This window comes from Topomyia yanbarensis, chromosome 3, assembly GCF_030247195.1.
Source record: "Topomyia yanbarensis strain Yona2022 chromosome 3, ASM3024719v1, whole genome shotgun sequence".
In the NCBI taxonomy this organism is placed as follows: Eukaryota; Metazoa; Arthropoda; class Insecta; order Diptera; family Culicidae; genus Topomyia; species Topomyia yanbarensis.
In genome coordinates this window covers 344,734,164-344,754,075 of record NC_080672.1, presented here as the reverse complement: position 1 = coordinate 344,754,075, position 19,912 = coordinate 344,734,164, and the positions used below count along the sequence as shown (strand labels likewise).

The following is a 19,912-nucleotide window of genomic DNA, read 5'->3' as shown; positions in this document are numbered from 1 at the left end:
AACAACGATATTGTCGGTGATGGAGTACGGGTGTTTCTGTTTCCGCTCCACTGCGAACATACACTTCATCAAACTGGGGAGAATTCAGTATCGTTACTTGCGCATTGCCTTGGGTTGTATGCACTCGACCCATACGATGAGTCTCGAAGTGCTGGTGGGCGTTCTCCCGCTGAAAAATCGATTTTGGGAACTCTCATATCGATTGCTCATCCGATGCGACATATTGAACACGTTGGTGATTGAAAACTTCGAGAGGCTCGTCGAGCTTAATTCTCAAACCCGATTTATATCCTTGTACTTCGACTACGACAAAGCATCAATCCTTCTTCGTATAATCCCAACCGTGTCTGTTTCATAGATATTTCTGACTCTACTGTGTTCTTTGACACTTCCACGAAGGAAGAGATTTATGGAAACCCGGATCATTTACGCCCGCAAGTGATCCCCAATATATTTTTTAACAAATTCCGAGAAGTCGACTGCGACAAAATGTTTTACACTGACGGATCAAATCTCGATGGGTCCACTAGCTTCGGTATCTTCAATAATACTATCACCGCTTCCTTCAAGCTCAATGATCCCGCTTCAGTTTACGTCGCAGAGCTGCTATTCAGTACACCCTTGGCATCGTCGAGACTCTGCCCACAGATCGCTACTTCATCATTTCGAACAGCCTCAGCTCTATCGAGGCTCTTCGTGCGGTGAAGCCTAAAAAACAATTCCCGTATTTTCTGGTGAAGATACGGGAGTCTCTGCGCAAGTTATTTGCAAAATCTTACCAGATTACCTTTGTTTGGGTCCCCTTCTTGTATATTAATCTGCATTCCTAGTCTTAAGATAGCTGCATTTTTTCTCGTAAAAAAACTATTGTTCAATCGAATCGTATTTTTAGTCTTAGGATAGTTGTAAAAAGTGATCCTCTCAAAATTATTACAAAAATATTTGTGCATTGTATCATCTTAGATTTAAGATATTCCAAATGTAAAAAAAGAATTTAGCTCCGCAAAGCTAACGCATTTGTACCTATTAAAAAACAAACTGAATAAAAAAACAATTTACTGATAAAAATATTAATCGAGTGTTGTATACAAACCGATCCTACAAAAGAAAACGAAGAAATAATTTTAGCTGCTCAAAATAACCATTAACTGCACCGAAAGATTCACTCTGCAAGACGGATGAACTAGCAGTCTCACGCGCGCGTCGTTTGTTCCCCTACCCTGTCAGCATACGACCACAGATCCTAGCCGATCTTCACTAATGCCACTTCCGCTCGAAACGAAACTGACAGGCTCCAATCCGTCAACCTATCGAAATGAATGAACTGATAGTGGACAGAACCCGGCAAAAGGTGGCCTGTAACCCCGGTTGGCACCGCGGGGAGGTAAGGGATAGGAGTTCTGTATCAGAGGTGAATGGCGGCGTAGATTGGCTTCATGTTGCACGATAATACAGCTTTGCCAACCGCGACATAACGTTCCAGGTCATATCGTCCCAAAACTGTGAGCGTCACAACATCCGGAACATTATGACGCACAAGAGTGCGTCAAAAATTCCGAAATCATTCTTGTGTCACATCGTTCGAAAACAATCCTGCATCATAATGTTCGGGAGCTTATGGCGCAAACTAATATTGGTATGTTATGATGCAGTGGTAATGCGTCATAAAATTGGATTATAGGGCGCACTCATAATTTCGGACATTATGACGCACTGGTATTGCATAGTGTCGTTCCAGGTCATAAAGTTCTGGAACATCATGACGCACACCCGTTTTCGGATATTACGATCTGCAAGGGTGTTCCCTTCGGACGTTGTGACAACCCTGGGACATTATGCTGCATAATATCCGAAACAATCAGTGCGTCACAGTGTCCAGAACATCAGTCGCCGAAGTGCCTCTTTTTGAAACCTTTTAACCCAGGACGTTATGACGTAGTTCTTATGTGTCAAAATGTTCAAAACTATCAGTGCGCCATTGAATCTAGGACTTTATAATGAAGTGCATCTGCTTCGTTATATCTTAATATCGAATGCGTATATCTTAACTACCGCGATGAGTCCGTTAAATACCAACCTTAACAATTGTTAAGGTTAGTTCGCCTAGAATGTGATTTGCGGGTTATTCGCTTAAGCAAACCTTTCGTCATGGTATCTCCAGCAGTCCGTCTTAAATAAATAGCTCAAATACTGAAATTGGACTTCTTCAATACCATTCTGTTTGCTTGAGGACTTTGATGACTAGTGAGTTTGGATATTGTTTCCTGCTTGGTCGTTTGAATTTGTGATAACTTGTTGCAAAATCATAACCTTCGAATCATAGAATTCAGTGCACAGTTTATTGCTGTTTTATGTCATTTTCATGTTGACAGTGCACTACACCGGTGTAGTAGGTACTTCACTCACTTCACTCTAACTTGGGTGTAATCAGCCTATCTCTCACTACACTACACCGGTGTAGCACAAGGCAAAAACGATAATAATGTTAAATTTTCACATTCTATGGGTGTTTTAGATTGTCTATAGTTTCATTCGCTCGTTTCACCATATCCATGCAAAACTGCATGCCATGCATGAATGGCATCTGACGCAGTATTTTATCTAACTCAACGTGAAATTCTTTAAATTTCAGTTGAGTCCCATCTTCAGTGGAACTCCTAGAATCCACAAGCTTGGACAACGATGACGCTACTGAGCACAACGTTTCATCCAAGAGCTCGTCGGAGTTGCCATTCTTGTAAGAGCGATTTCGATTTCGGCTCGTTGGAGTCGCCGGAACTGTGAAGCTCTGAAATTTATTTAAACAGTTTATTTATTTGAAATTCTCAAGTTTGTAATAGAAATAAAACCTCATTTTCTTCCAATAACACTTCTTCTTCAAGCTCTAGGGATTTCTTCAGAGTTGTCTTTGAATTGCAGTCCCCAATAGAAATCGTAAAAGCATTTCGCGCACAGGAAGGCAAAAAGAAGCTCATGGCTTCCGCCAACGGCCATCGTTCTTGGTATATATCGAAACGTTGAGATCCGTCCGCCTGATAAAGATCCAACATATCTGCTGGAGCACCGGATTTATCCGCAATCTTATTAATTTTTGCCTTATCCAAATAAATTCTAAAAATAAAACTTTAATTTATGTTCGAATTAAATGTTTGTTATATTACCTGGTCGATTCCCTCAAAGCATCCCAATGTTTCCGGCACTCTAGAACGGTGACGGATCTATTCAAGGATGACGAGACAGTAGAGCTAATTTGATGCCAAATAGCATCTTTGGCGATTTTGTTCGAATAATCCTTGTTTGTTATTTGATATAAACAAGGATATTTTCGAATTTCCGCACAAAGAGCAAGTTTAATTTCAGTCTCATAGTTTCTTTTTGTTGGTTTAAATGTACGTTTTCGTTTTTTAGGCGGTGGCTCCGTATTTTCCTGTTCTAGAATGTCTTCCTGATTTAGTTCTTCACAAAAAACATCCTCCTGATCATAGACAACCTCGAGATAGTCAATCTCTGTATACAATTTTTCCGGTTCAGACATATTTTAAACAATCTTTAAAACAACAATATTTTTAATCAGCAACAGATGCAAATCCCGCTCGGGAACAATTTGAAACGATTTGTTTCCGCCGAAAAAGTAGTGTGTAGAGATTCGTTTTACTTCCCTGAGCAAATCCCGCGGTTGGGTTTACACTTCAGAAAAACTGTCACTTTTGTGTAGACTCATTTCCCGCCACGGGATTTGAAATCCCGAGCTCCATTTAAAATACACAGTGACCCAAATCCCGTGACACGTTTTCCGAACTGTAAACTAGCCTTAAAGGCTAGTTTACAGTTCGGGAAATGGATGACGGGATTTCGCACGGGATTTGCGTCGGGATTTGATCAGGGAAAATTTTCCGCCGAGATCTCTCCAAACTGTCAAACCAAAAACTCTGCTGTTTCTTAAAAATACAAACAGTATCAAACTTGCAGGGAATTGCAAACCTTATAAAAATACTCTTTTTCCCGTCGGAAACAATTTGTGTTGAATTGTTCCCGGCCGGATTTCTGTGTGGAGAGTTTTAAAATCCCGTGATGTTTCCCGCGGTTGGGTTTACACTTCAGGAAAACTGTCATTTTTGTGTACTCATTTCCCGTCACGGGATTTGAAATCCCGAGCTCCATTTAAAATACACAGGGACCCAAATCCCGTGACACGTTTTCCGAACTGTAAACTAGCTTTAAGCGCCATAGTACTCAAGAATGGGCAAGAAGTCGAAGGAAGAAAGTCTAAAAAAGCGTGGAAAAGGTCATATGAGCAAGCTTATGGCGTTTTTGCTTGAACCTGAGTCAACCCCAACCGCTGTCACTTCATACACTTTGACAGCAGTTGAAGTTAGAAACTGACTCAGTTTCGCCTCAAACAAAAACCACATTGGAGTTTCTCGGCGATCTAACCTTTTATCTTCTACACGCAGGAGTCAGGATATGTTGACATTATATGCGAATCACCTGAGTCTGCGGCATGTCCAGACAAACGTTAAGTCACTTAGGGCCGATTTCTTCACTCTGGCTTAACGCTTAAGCCAGGTTTAAACGTATTGATAAACCTGGTTTAAAAGTTAACCTGGCTTAAGCGCTAAGCGAGGGTGAAGAAATCGGCCTTTAGTGACTTATGCTATCGGAACCAACAAAAAGCTAAGTCACGAAAAACTTCCACACTAAGCATTTTGCGACGTAGAAAGTCTTGAATGAGCTAGTTTTTGCCCTCACTAATTGCCTGCCGAGGTGTTTTATTTGATCGACTTTTATGTTTACCTCAGCAGTCTGTGTCATATTGTCACTGTGTGTAGATTGAACGGTGTCGATATCTTTCACCCAAAGCTGCTTGATGGATCCCCATAGGGACGTCGCGATATTTTCGATACTAGTACGGAATCGATGCTTCTGTTTCCGATACTTTACTGATATCGATACAATCTTCACGATATCGAAAAGAATCGTAACAACCAGTAGTTGGAAGTATTCTATCCGGAATTCTGAACGATTTTGAATTTATTTCCGAGTGAAATGTGATTACCTATTCAGGCTGAACCGTTGCGGAATCGGTTGTTGCATTTGAGTTGCTACAATAACTGGAGCACCAACCGCATTTGAAGAAAAAATCGATTCCGAACATTGCCCATTATTTGACAGTCCAGAATTAAAGAAGTAAAAAACCTTGCAATGTTGGTATCTCTCGCATAGTTTATCACATTTGTAATGCTCGCGTCAGGGCAGGAAATATTCGAACCGAACCTATGTTCGAATACTTTCAAAGCGCGAAGCTTTGCGTTACTGGTTCGTATTCACAAGCTTCGCATCACAATCGCTTACCATCGTAATTGCGGACATTTGGGCGATACTTTTGCATGCTCTTCGGCGAGGACAAATGAAGCTTCTTGTTCATTTCATTGATGTTCGGAAAGATATGTAAAAGCTTTTGCGTAGTTTTCGACGAACACGAGCTAAGCTCTTGGTTCGTGTGATCGATATTTTTGAAACAGTTACACGGAGCTTCGAAGCAATGTTCGCGAACACAGAAAAAATATTACCTCGAAGTAATACCGATGCTAAATTGATATAATCCTTCGCGAACACCGAAGGATTATATCAATTTAGCATCGCGAGGGCCATCGCTAACATGTTCGCCGGACGATATTAGTTTTCTTTATTCAAATACCTACCTACTAGTTATGCAAAAAAAGTATATTCTAGACAGAGGCCTTGTATTAAGGGTGGAATAGGTGAAAAATAATTGTGACAATTTGTAGCTTATGGATGCTGGGGTTAACTGAAAAGTGACGTAACAAGTTTATTTAAGATACCCTACTGATATATTACCAGTAGGGATAAAATCAAGATTTCGTGACAGGGCGGGGATAAATTTTCAAATGAAATAAATTAGGGCTAGAAAATGAAGTTAAACACAATGTACACAACGTATTGAGTGGCTCGCTTATCTTAGTCATGTTCCTATGTCAGTTTCTTGAGGATCCAGTTATGTCAGTTTCTTGAGGATAAAGATATCGATATCCATTCAAAGGAAAAAATCGATTATCAGTTAAATAAATAACGTCATGATGTGTATGATGAATCCTAGAAATAAATAGGGAATGTCAATAAACTCGACCATTCCCGATTCATATTTGGCAGTTCTGGTCGTTTTGTAAATCTTGTTTTCGACTAACAGTATTGATTCAGAAGTATGTTTTAGAAGGGCGCATGTTTTTTCGTGCACTTATTTAAAAAAACGCTTTGAATCCATCTACCAGTGTGATGAGACATTTTTATAACTGTTTTCGAATATTATATCGGTTGAGAACTTTTAGAACATGATATTTCGAGAAATTTTGAAAGTGAAATTAAATCAGTTGTAAAGTTATAGAAAATAGCTTTTTAAAATGAACGGACAATCGAATTATTACTAATACTTTATGAATACATTATCTAAGTTCTGCATTCAATGCAATATGTATGCAAAATGTTAAAAACTGGATTTCCCTTGAGAACTGGTCCAAAAAATCGAAAAAAATGTGTTGGCGATCCGAGAACTAGAACAGAAATTGTAACCTCTGAAGTGCATGCGTACAAAATGCTATAGTCTAATGTTTGTTTTCATTTATTTCATTTAATAATTTTCAGTTGAGTAATTCTGTCGCAAACTGCATTGTGGAGCGAGGGTCATAACTTCCTAAATTTAAGTGTTCCTATTAATTTAGTACACTCTCTTTAACATAAACTACTCTAACGAATGAACGAATGGGAGTAGGTTCGATAAATTTTGAAAGAAGCCGTTAAATCAACCACTTAAGGGATTACACCACCGCAAAATTAAAAAAAAATCGAAAAATCGAAGCCCTTTTGAAGAATTACTATTGTATTGATCTTATATATGGGTCTTCAAAATAATATATCAAAATATGGAATGCGAAAAAAGCGAATAATAATGGAAAGACAGTATTCGAAAAAGTTCGAGTTTAGAACGACTTTCATTCTACTTGGAGTTATTTATTTCGCTTCTCATTTTCCGAGATTTCCCTTACATAAAGCATTTCGGCTATAACTGATTCAAAAAAAATACGGGGGGCCCTAAAGATTTCATTCTTTTATTTTTTATTAGTAAAAGTCAAATATGGGAAGATTACATCATGGAGAAGATAAACCAATTTTTGTCCTTTTCAGAATTGTTTTTGGATTTCCAACAAAAAAAATCACTATAACATTGTTTGTAAGTTCTTTGCGTTTCTCCATCAGTAATTAGTTAACAAATACAATACAAACAAGTTGGAATATCCTTCTCATTATTTATCACAAAACACATGTATAGGAGTCAGGAAATAAATTTCATAAAAGTGGAACATGTAATAAGTTTGACACTTCATTTATTAAGTGAACAGATTCTGTCGAAAATGTTTGAAAATAAATATTTTGTCTCTTGTGATTAGGTAATCAACCAATAAACTTATAAAACAATATTATAAAAATCATTTGGAAACTTTCCTCTTGGTTTGGTACAGATGCCAAGAAATTATAATTCAATTAATGACAATAATAATAAATTCAAGTATGTAGGTATGTGTTAATAAATTCATTTGGTAAAATTAAAAATAACGTTTAACACACAAACCATCGCATATTATTGAGTGAATATGACTAGCCGATTTAGGAATGTTGCGCAAGAACGTTAGAAACCGCAACAAGTTGAAAACAAAGGCCAACGGACTACGCCTAACTACCCCTCAGTGGATGCAAATAACTGAAGTTCGCCGTCTAACTGAACTCGGACGTCAGCAGTGAGATTCCATCCGAAAATTGTTCTTTTTAGGAAGAATTTGTTTTAGATAGGGAGATTATTAAGAGAGGGGTAATGGTTTTAGCGTTAAAAAACACTATTTGCGATTTTTTTAGAAATTTGGGCGAAGCGAATTGATCAAAACTTTTGTACATTATAATGTATCATTTCATCCAAAAGAGTCATTACACCAAAAAACATTTTTTCACGCTGAAACCCTTACCCCCTTAAACATACTTTATACATCTTCACCTAAACTCCTTGGCAGGGAAAATATACTCCGATTGAAGAAGAAAAGACGAGTTTGCAATCAAAGTAGCTAGTAAACATAATTGTATTCCGAGAAAAAGAATTTGAATTTCACTACCACTACGCTCATTCAAACTCGTGGCTCATAAATTGGTAAGGTATGCGACGCACCTAATCCCTAAATCCTAAATCATAATCCTAAAATAATCCATTTTATTTATACTCAAAATAAGATTTACAGTTTATGATTTTAAGACAGGTAGTCACGTAGCGAACATGTTCGCGGTGGCCTCATGATGCTGATGCTTGAAGCGATATAAAACTTCGATGTTCGCGATTCTCAAATAAACGAGGCATTCGCTTTATATGTGTTCACCGAATATCGCTTCGAAACTCTGTGGAAATGTTCCAAAAACGCAAAAACCACGAGCCAAGAGCTTACCTCGTGTTCGACGATGTGTGCTTCTAAGGTTAATGTGAACTTTTTCGAACATTGTAAAGAGCGAACTAGAATGGAAGCTCGCTTCGTCCGAGCAGAGATAAGTTTTACCCCTAAATGTTCGCAGCGATTGTGTCAAACTCATCGATTGCATGTGGTATGCTTGAGAAGGTGCTTCGTGAAGCTTCGAACAGCAATCAATTCATTTTTCGAAATTTTCCTGCCCTGGCTCGCGTATGGTTTCAACTCGGTCGATAAATAATATTTGGGATTTGTTTACCTGCCATCTGGAACGTGTCGAGTTGAATGTTGACATCAGTGGTACTGCCGTTTTATCCAATTGAGCTATTTACGCTATCGAGCAAAGAACACAATTTACTTCATATTATTGTGAGCTCATCCCACCATCTTGAGCTGGGCAAATCGGAATTACATAGTACCGATAATTATGAGTGGCATCATGAGTAACAATGACTTGGTCTCTTGCCCAAGCCAAAAGTTCACAGCGAATTTGGTTTGAAACCAATTGGACGAGTATTCCAGTTGGCATCCCAGTTCGCTCGAATTTATTCTCATTTTTTCAGGTTTCAATTTTTTGAGTTTTGTCCTATAAGCTCTATGGTAAATGACTCCAAATTTCTAAATATGGACCAGTTTAAAGCACTTATCTAGGAAAGTGTGATGAAAATGCAAGTCCATGTCTGCTGCTCGTAACGGATTCAAAAAAGGTTTTGAGTTGATACAGTAGAAGGAGAAGTCTCTTCGAAACCATTGCTGTAGACAGAGCCGTAGCAAGCGGGTGGCCTGGTAGGCCCCCGCCAAGGGCGCCAACCTTAGGGGGCGCTAATGATCTGCTTTTAAAATAAGTTAGGTTGGGTCATGAAATTAGTGAGGATAAGAGTGTCATTCCCAGATACACACAAAATTATTGTTTAAAACTCGAACTGAAAAAGAAAGTCAAAGCAGAGAGCCAGAAGGCGCACAACTGAGACTCTACCAAAGGCGTCAGAAGACTACGCTACGGTCCTGTTAGTCCAGAATAAACAACAAACAAGGCAAATATTTCAAAAGAGAAAAAAATTTGTTACGAAGACTCATCTCCTTGTAATTAGTGCAATGCTGCATGTAAGACGCGCGGCACAAACAACCGATCATGCAGACGATCCTTGTCGAAAAAGACGCAAAGCAATCTCGCCAACACTAGTTTGAGGGTTCGGTGCGATTGTTACTCAAAATATTCGCTCACTGGAACAAGGGGTCTTGGAAACAGACAATCCCGTCCTTCAGTAGATTCACGCATGTCAAATTCGTATCGATAACTACACTATCGATCGCAACTTTGTGAGCGGGCATGTAAACGCGTTAGTTTTTCATGAATGTTTTATCGCCAGTAACGTCATTTGTTTGCTTTAGACAAAATATCACAATCCTTATCTAGGCGAACACTTTCGAGACATCTGGAATAGCTGAATATTTCTGCGTCTTGCGGAATATTAGAATACTTCGCGGACTACCTTTGATCCGAAAGAAGATCGGATACGGTCGAACCCAGTATGTTTTATTTTAAATGGAAGCTCGGATCTTTGGCGACGAATCTTTTTCGACATCCATTTAAGGATAATTTGGGTCAATTGAGGAGTATACTTTATATACGGTAGAGTGCCAATATTTATGGTCTTCCTATTCAAATCAGACACACCTCAAAAGTATTGGTACTTCGAAAAAAGTCCCCACGCACAATTTGAGCGTAATCAAAAAACAATGTCATGAAACGTCGAGATCTGGTATAATGTTGAAAAAATGTCTTTGTGGCACATACAAGGTACATTTTTGAATGAGATGGGACTCGTGTTTGGAAATGTAGTTTTTATTTTTTTGTATGCGAAATGTTTAAGAAATAAATGAAATGTCGAAATCTGTTGTCAATTCGAAAAGAAACAAGTTTTTTGATTTTTATTTCAAAATCTCAGTTTAAAAATTAAAAGTACCAGAGAGGATCCAACAAACAATTATGCTGAATAATGCCTTGTCCAGTTCTTGGACAGCTTGTTCCCTCTTAATAAAGGCTTGTTCAGCTTTCGTTGTTTGTTGGGGAAACTTTTGCCAAAACAACTTTTTCATGAGAAGATACAAGATCCGTTGTTTCATGAAATTCTAAGGTATTTGGCATAGATAATAAATTAAAAGCAGCCTTTTCAAACCCCAGTATCATCTCAAATCCATCATTTTCCAAGATTCATAAAAGCTATCCTAAAACGAAATTCAGGGTGGCAGTAGATCTCGACCTTTTATTACATCCTAAGCCATTTAGCATAAATAGCGGACTGTGAGCCTGACCGTGGTGAACGATCGTGTTTCGTTGCCGAATGGTGCATGGATTTTTTTATCAGAGTTGGTCAGCTTTAGCATAAACAGTTCGAATTCAATTTTTTTATATTCTAAAAGTGAAAATTTTTCTTTGGCCGTTTTGCGCAACCCCTCAATCGCGTCCGATTGAGCTAAACTTTTTTGTTGAGGTGCATCCAGTTATTAAATTCGATTAGCACTCTAATATACAGTTGTCTGATTAGATGCCTTGTCTGATTAGATCCCTTCGTCGCCTTCAAACACCAAGTGTCAACTGATTTTCTAAATATACAGTAAAAGATTTGTGGCAGGAGCTTACATGAGATGAAGGACAGTCAAACAAAAATTAAGTAGGGAGTAGGTGGGACATTTCCATGTACACAAATTATTATTTGGAGGTCGAACTGAAAAAGAAAGCCAAAGAAAGCACCAAAGGGGTGCAACACTGAGACTCCGCCAAGGGCGCCAGAAGACCACGCTACCTCTCTGGCTGTAGCTACTTTCTATAAACATGACCTTCTGCTATAACCTTAGGCTATAAGATTCATTACTTCTTTTGGCCTACTGATGCGGAATCGGGGTTACGTTGCCCACTCTAAAAGAGCATGTTTGCACAACTGCTGTTGAAATTGATCCTTCTTTCGTATTTTTATCGAATTGGCTTTCGAAATACATATAACCCAGTGCAAAACATCTTATCTGCTATCTCCACAATGGATGGAAAATTGATATGAACAGTATATAACTAGCACACTTCGTAGCAGCAAAGCGAAAAAGAACATTTCAATATTATCCAGTTCCTTGTAATCACGTCTCTTACATGCATTTTCCTACCACTGCCCTACTGACCGAGTAAGCTAGCGTGAAGAAACCCTTTTCCAGCTTCTATTCGTTTTTTTCTGAGACGGCAATTTTCTTCAACGAAAACCATTTTCATTCCCAGGCGAATAGCACATTATCCGGCATCCTGCAGGACAGACAACGATCTTGACATTTATTTAGATCGGCAGCATGCCGAATGCTGATGTTCTTTCTCATGGCTGCCCCACTTCGAATGCCTAATATGTGGGTATGTGCGCACAAACGTTCCTACATATGTTTGTCTACAATTTCCTTCAAAGCTGCTCGAGAACTCGAGAGCTTGTATTCCACATGGATGAAAATTGGAAAGGTTCTGAACGATACGACCGTATGCCGCTCGTCTTTGCCACAACATAGATGAACAAATGTTGATGGCAACTGAGGAAAGATTTTGTTCCGATTTGTGTTCCTTTTGCCAACCATGGAAAAAAGCTGTGAATTCTGAGAGCTTATTTTTCGTGTGATAGGAAAATAAATCTAACCATATTCAACATTAATGTCGTTATTAAATTATGTGGAACACTAGAACAAAAGCAAACGCACCGCTAGGTGAATCGAAAAAAGGTTAGATTTTCAACTCGCAGCACGCGGAAGAGAAATGACACAAATGACGCAATTTGAAAAATTCAAGATACTACTCTACATGAACCGACAGACGACGCACGTCGGGTAAAAAATAGTCTTAGACCTACATATTCGGGATGGGGTGACAAATGTGCTACAAGTGGAATGAATATAAAATCCCCCGTCGGAAAGTGGTTTCCGGAAATGAGAGTTGCTATGTTTTGCTTAAGTATACACAAATTAAAGTTGGTTCCGAGCAGTTCTGTGCTGGCTAACATTTCCAGTAATGGGTCGGTTGGGCGGATTGTGTACTTTTCTGAACTGCAAGCCACTGACTATTTACTAAACTTGGTTCAGCGGGAATAAGCAGAAATAGGTTGATGACAAGTTTACATTTTCATTACTGAGACAATGTTTGTTCGGCCTCGGTTACAATGTTATGAATAAGATGAGTATTTGAGATTACAAAAGGTTGTTGAAATCGACAAAGTAATTGGCTTTTATCGATTAACAAGAAATGTGAAATAACAAAAGTTGAGCGAATGGATCCTAGTCGGCAAGATATCCTTGCAGTCTTCCTGCTCATCCTCATCATCGTCATTACGGATTGGTCCAAGCCGTCCATCGATAGACGTTCACACGTTGCCCTTCTGGCACCCATCAAGATTCGCCAGCTTATCATTCATCCGAAGCAGTAGTACTACACTGGAGGACGAACCACAAAGCAGGAACCACCGTCCGCATCGTGACGGGATGGTACCGTACCTTACATGGTTCATATCTGATCTAGCTTACGATGTGACACAAATGACTGCCTCAATCTGCCACTTGTAGGAGGACTCAGATGGCGCCGGGGTGCACACATAAAACGGGAATAACGGACTTTATCTTTATTGTGTATGTTTTATGGCTATTCACGATTAAACATCCATGAAATAACCCCATGAGAGAGGGTTGCAATGTAATGTGTCAGAAGAGATCGCTCGGTAGAGTTTTTAACATAATGACGTAACATGGGTCATAATGATGGTCATGAGCGTAAAATTTATTTCCGATAATGTGCAGTGAAAAACGTTATTATTACTTCCATTGAGAGGCAGCCAAGTGAGACATATATGTTGCAGAACAAGAAATAGCATCAGCGCAATATGTCTAATACCACGTTCACTCTATGAGTTAAAGCGTGTTTTAACGCTATCTTGATGACATTTTTCTTGTTGCTAATTATTATAACTCTGTAGTGTGAACATAGTATAATACCATGTTCACACTATCGAGTTAAAACACGTTATAATAATTAGCAACAAGAAAAATGTCATCAAGATAGCGTTAAAACACGTTTGAACTCGCAGAGTGAACGTGGTATAAGGGATAAAGGGTCACTTGATAATAAGTGATAAATCTGAATGTGTTATTCTTTTCTGTTGGATATGATTTTATCTTTTAAACAGATCTATGATAGTTGGAACGTAATGAATCTTTTCGGATTCCAATGAATGCACAAGATTGCAATGACGTAGAAAAGCTTCAAGAAAATTCACTTCCTTAATTATTACTACATTACAGAAAACCATTCCTGCTGTTGAACATGAGCAGTCCAGTTTAAACTGTGTGTACATTTCGGTTATTGTCACTGACGCAATTTGAAGACGCCTTTCTTTTAAAGAGCACACTAGAGTCAGGCCTTCTGTTGGAGTTGATCCCTGTTTGAAATAGTACAATAAAACTATCTGCTATCAGTCTGCAATATCTTCGTTTCTCGAATGTTGAAATGCAGATCTGCAACCCTCGAGGAGAAAGGGACTTTCTTATAAACAAATAGCATCAGGTCAACGAATTGGTGCGATGTCGGTGTTTGTGTATTAACTCAATTTTGTTTGCTCATTATCCTTGCTGAACTGATCTTGGCCAATCTAGTACAAAAGCTCTTGTATGTATACCTTTATTTGGTTTGTGTTGAATTATTACGTTTAATTTCCAAAATTTATTAAATATTTCTTTTGACCCTTTCCATGTTAATTGATGGCAGAATACTACCAGAAATTTTAAAGCATACAGCGGGAAAAATTACAGCAAGATTGATTAAACTATGTTAACAGCAGTGGCAGGTTGCAACTCGCGGGGAACGTCACTTCAGAGTGATTGTTGTATTCCCTTCAGTTTTGCATGAATTGATATTTTTCCGGTAATTTTAGAAAAGTTGAACAATTTTCTAACAAATCGAGTATTGCTAAAAAAAATTAAAGAAATTACAACGAACTTATCCAAACTCAATTCAATTTTGCTCGAATTCCAACCAATTTGATGTACCTGGCAACTCTGCAAACTCTCTGTTCGAATCCTTCAATATTCGGCGCATGGCTGATATGTCACGATCAGGGTTGCCACTATTTTTCAAAGAAAATCTGGCAGTTCAAATAAAAATGTCTGGAAAAATCTGTCACTTGACTGCGACCTATAAATCATCGAAATTTGGCATACATATTGGTCTTCATAGAACATTATTCGATTTTTGTTTTGGAAAATATGACCCAGATTTTCAAAAATTGTGTATGACAATCTCTATAATATAAAAATCTGGTAGAATGAGCTCTAGCTGTGCCAGATAAATCAGGCATAGTGGCATTCCCTCTGGGGTGTGAAGTAGATTTCAGAATATCTGGAAAAATCTGGCAAAATTTAAAAAATCTGACAACATGTCTGGCTTGAACAAATGTCTGTTCAGTTTGGAAAAATCTGGAAGATTCCAGATAAATCTGGAACATTGGCAACGCTGGTCACGATGTGGATTTTAGAAAAGATTCGCAATAATTCTGGCATCAAAATTTATAGGTCTGTTCCAGTACCAGGAGAAACTGGAAGTATTCCGGAGAAAATCGTTCCTGTACTCTCTTCTTCTCTTTTTTCTTCTTCTGGTAGCAAACCGGAGTAAAAAGGAGCAAAGATTTTTTGCTCCTGTTTACTCCAGAGTGACTTACGTGTACTGGAACAAACCTTATGTTTTTGTTTTGACCAGAGAAAATAGGGAGAGAGACGAATAGTGAAAATATGATGTCGTTGTCGCTTGATGCAGTGTCGGATCCAACTGCTGTCAAACCGTTTGTTTAGAGCCACCCAATTAAACTCATTCCGGAACCGGTTTGGATTTCTAAATGGAGCCATTATGGATTCCAAATCAAATGCAACAACCGATTCCGACTCAGAATCGGTTGTTGCATTTGATTTGGAATCCATACTGACTCCATTCAGGATTCCGAATCAAATTCCGAATGGTTTGACCGGGCAGTTTTGAGCATAGGTTTTGCGCCACTGAACTGGGTTTGGTTCTAACCTGAAATATATTTCGGGTTCGCTTACTCCACCGCTGTTTTGCGAGAACCCAACTCAGTTTCATTAAAAACGTTTGAAGCAGGTATGTGCTATGCCGCCATGATTCCAAAGCTAAGATCTACAACGTCGCGTTATTGTCGATCTACAATGAACAAAAGCGATTCCATTCGACACAACTTTGTAATACAGTCGTGATTCGCTGGTTGGACACTTTAACTGGACCGCTTTTTAGTTGGCCCTCCGCTGGTTGGACCATTGTCCAACTGAAAAGCATCTGAACGCCAACATCTCATGTCAAAATTACTTTAACAATCAATCTGACAATATTTAGAGATGTGAACAGATGCATTTACACAGCCAACATCTCCTTTTGAGAGTTTTTGACATTTGTCAGTCGGTTCAACTAGCGAATCAAATTCGTTAGTTGGACCATAGCCTTGTCCAACAAGCGAATCACAACTGTAGTCGAGTTCGTTTAATTTGTGTACGCATCATGGTGTAAAGTTTTTGCTATCCACCGGCATGTCCAAAACAACACTTTTCATCAATTAGCGGTCCAATATTTTCGCTGTTTAAGGTGAAGATATCTGGAAGCCACGCTTGTTGCTAAGCACCGACGACGAAAAAATGGAATTCGAAGTGAAAATTCAAACGCACAAATAATAGTTTTCGGACATTTTCCTTCGGAAATCTGCACATTGGCAGAAAATTTAAAGTTTAGTTAGTAAACGATTAAAGTTTCGCGGGTGTTTTTTTTTCAGTGGTTTGTGATTAAAGTGAATTTGAAAAAGTGTTCTGAAAATGAGAAGAAAAATAAAAGCGTTTCAAAAAGAAACCCCCAAGTGAAGAGGGGTGATATTTTCGCACAAAATAAGAGCTATAGATTGAATTCCGTCAAAAACTCGGGTTGATTGTATAGGAAAATGTTCTAGCTTCCTCAAGTAGCAGTTTCGTGGTACACCGGCAAGGTTAGTGTATTGAAAAACGTATTTTTATATTTACTCATGTCTGATACATGGTTAGACAGGGAAGAGGGGTGTGTGCGGCGTAGAAGCTATGTTGTGGCTCGCATGTATAATATCATTAACAAACATCCAAAGATTGAGTCATGCCGTACCATGTCTGACTAGTGAAGATCGAGCTTCGAGCAAAACTAGCAGAACAAATTGAACTGTCATTCGGTCCATAATTTGTGTGCCCGCTGAGATGTTGACTTGTTCAATACAAATGGGATGCCATATACCAATGTGGTATATATAGGTGTGGCAGAACACACGGTTTGCTACACCCAAAACGGTGAGCTCAGATTTTCTGTTTTTGGGCTCACAATCTCATTCCCAAAAGCAATCCTTTTTGAACATTGAGCTGTTCGCGCACAATTCGGGATGAGCGCAACGCTCACGCAAAAAAAAAACGATGACACACACTCACACACAAGGAAACTTTGTTAGTATTTAGTTTCGTATCTTTCTTCTACACCTTACATTCCCCCCACCTAACCACCACAAGCAATCTCATCACCATTGCTGCTGCATTGTATTTTGTTTTGTTTCATTCTTTTCTTCGCTGCTATAAATAGCTCGTGACCTGAAACTTCTAGTAAAAAAAATCTTATATCAGATTCAAGATTAGAACCGACAAACTTCTAATCGGTAAAAACACCTCTTTATTTCCCGTACCATGACGACACACTGGTGGAGTAGTATAATGGCGTATATAAAGCTTCACACTTATGATGAGTGAGATAATATCGTTTGCATCCCGCCGCCGCGTCGGTATTTCAGCATCGTCATTGACGCATTTTGCTTTGTACCATTTCCCCGCTGTTATTAATATTTTGTTTGTATGTATGTGTTGGGAACTAAGCCTTACTAGAAAAAAAGATTAACGGGTAGCATCAAGACTGGAACCGACAAACATCCACTCGCTAAAACGCCTGCTTTACACCTTATGCCATAACGACACATAATGTGTAGTTGATCGAATGGGATATATAAACTTCGCATTATTGCAGCAGCGATCACAAATGGGACAGCATGTAGACGATGGTATGTGTTATTCAAGTTATCCCTGCACTACATGAGCCAACAGTGTGTAGCTATGGGGTAGGATATTGTATTCCACAAGTATGAGGTTGGTTGAACACTAATGCATCGTTTGGGAGCATTTCGCTCACAGTTTGAGAGCGAAAAAAACAGAATCAATTCCGCTCTCAACGATTCGTTTTGGGTGTAGTGTTGGCAACCAAAAATATGTAAACAATCCAGAAGCACAACGGGTCGACGTCATAGCGTTCACACGATTCAATGGGAGCGGAACGGACGGTATGACGAAAGCAAGTCGATTTATTCTGTGATCACTCACACCACGCATATAAGATTCATCTTACGAATACCAAAGTGCCATCTTCGCCATACCTGTATATACGACATTGGCCATATACGTGGTTTGAAGCAACTAACCTAGGTTAGTTTCCAGGTTCCCAATCGAAAACGTCATAAGACAAGACGTGACTAATGTGGTTTTTGTTTGAAGCGAAACTGAGTCAGTTTCTAAGCACAACTGCTGTCAAAATGTATGAACTGACAGCGGTTGGGGTTAGAACCTGACTCAGTTTCGGGTTCAAGCGAAATCGCCATAAAAAACTCTAGGTAGAGTGTGTACAAGACAAATTTGACGTATTCAAACGAGCGAAAATTTGATGTATCAAAACGAGCCCAGCTTCTTGTTTTGGAGCTATAGGAACGAAGTATTATCACCGACATGCCACATGGAACAAAAAAAAACTTTGTAACACTAGCGGCATCTGTGTAATGGTTTACGTGAAAGTTTTCGTCGATAAAACAACAGTACGCAAAACTCAAAGTAAATCGGCGTTGTACCAGGTTGATGTTAAAAATCGCTCTTCCAGCTTTGTATTATCTTATGTATGCACTATTAACAGAATAAATACATTTTCAATTAATACTGAAATACTAAATATACTATTTTGAAGCATATTACCACTACATACGCTACTAAGGGAACACACCTGCTGTAATATCAATTTACTCATCGAGAAGTCTGCCCTAATTTAAACATTTCGGAGAAATCTGTCGTAGTTTAACAGTAACAATCGCTTCATTTGAAAACAATTGTTATTTTGCATGGGACACTTTTCAAATGCCTCTGTCGTGCAATTTTTATCACCATACTGAATATTCTGGTTCACAAAAGAAATGACGGTGTGTAATATTTCAAATTAAAAGTAGCCAATGCACTGCTGGATTTTCACAATCGAAATACTAATATGAAGTTCTGAAAACTCTCAATGGCGCTTCAAACAAGTTCCATAATTAGATTATTTATCATAAAATCAGTTCAGTGAGAAGAGAGTACATAATGTTGCTCTCAGATCAAAATCCTACTGAAAGTATTTCATGGAGCCGTGTGAAGACGAAAATTGGGCATTTATCGACCTGGGACCCTAACCATAATTCAATTTAGAGTTCTTGGTAAGAGTAGGAAAAGGTGGAATAGCCAGTTTGTCTATAGCCTTCGTGGAAGCAGGTGTCAAAGTTGACGTGGGGTACATTTGTACCCCAGTGTACGGTTGCCGTTAGTGTTTCGTCAGGTTTCGTGTTGTCAGTGGAAATATGATTCGTGACAATACCAGTTTAAATACTGGTTGTTTTACCACAGACTAACAGACATAACACTCAAAAACAAAGCTTCGCCCGCTTCAACGGTCATTTTAAATATATTTGTAGTTGGGACTGTGGCCACATTTGAAATTATGGCGCCACTGACATATGAACAAGCATATGGGGGATAGACCACTAGTGAAAAATTGTACCCAAACCTGAGGGGTAACCCACCAGTAAATGAGTGATTGAGACTGTGAATAAAAGGTGGATCTAGTGTTCTGGGAAAATTGTCGGATCGATGTTTTTTTAGGGAATTCCCTCATAGTGTTATGTCTGTTAGTCTATGGTTTTACTACGTAAGTAACAATTAGTATTATATAATCGTTTTTAATCATTTATTCAATTAATTTAACATAATTTTGAAGTAGAAAAAAAAATCATTCGCATTTTTTCTGATTTTTATTGATTTGTTGTTTATTTTTAATAGTTTTTCAAAACGATAACTTGCAAGTATAATTTGCGCACAGTAACTGCTATAACAGAAAGGTTGCGTGTTATCAATGTATTACTGGTAAGAAATATTTTTTTCAATTTAATTTCCACCCCATTTCGTGGTTTTTCCAAAACCTGATTTTTAAATTTTCAATCTTCAAAATAATCGCACATTTTCAAAAAAAAAAAAAAAAC

General features: G+C 38.5%; 1 protein-coding gene across 1 annotated transcript; it reads right to left on the bottom strand.

Moving 5' to 3' along the window:
• Positions 1-2,140: 2,140 nt before the first annotated feature.
• On the bottom strand, positions 2,141-3,932 carry LOC131690761 (uncharacterized). Its single transcript, XM_058976752.1, has 3 exons — positions 3,162-3,932; positions 2,850-3,111; positions 2,141-2,788 (listed from the first exon to the last, which is right to left on the bottom strand). The coding sequence occupies exons 1-3, from the start codon at positions 3,533-3,535 to the stop codon at positions 2,501-2,503; spliced, it is 924 nt and encodes a 307-aa protein (XP_058832735.1). The 5' UTR covers positions 3,536-3,932; the 3' UTR covers positions 2,141-2,500.
• Between the last annotated feature and the right edge of the window lie 15,980 nt (positions 3,933-19,912).

Bases quoted from the DNA above. Each gene is read 5' to 3' on its own strand.
- LOC131690761 (XM_058976752.1), bottom strand. From the start codon at position 3,535: ATGTCTGAACCGGAAAAATTGTATACAGAGATTGACTATCTCGAGGTT. The intron at 3,112-3,161 runs GTAATATAACAA...TTTTATTTTTAG, and splicing joins GCTTTGAGGGAATCGACCAG to AATTTATTTGGATAAGGCAA. The intron at 2,789-2,849 runs GTTTTATTTCTA...AATAAATTTCAG, and splicing joins TGTTATTGGAAGAAAATGAG to AGCTTCACAGTTCCGGCGAC.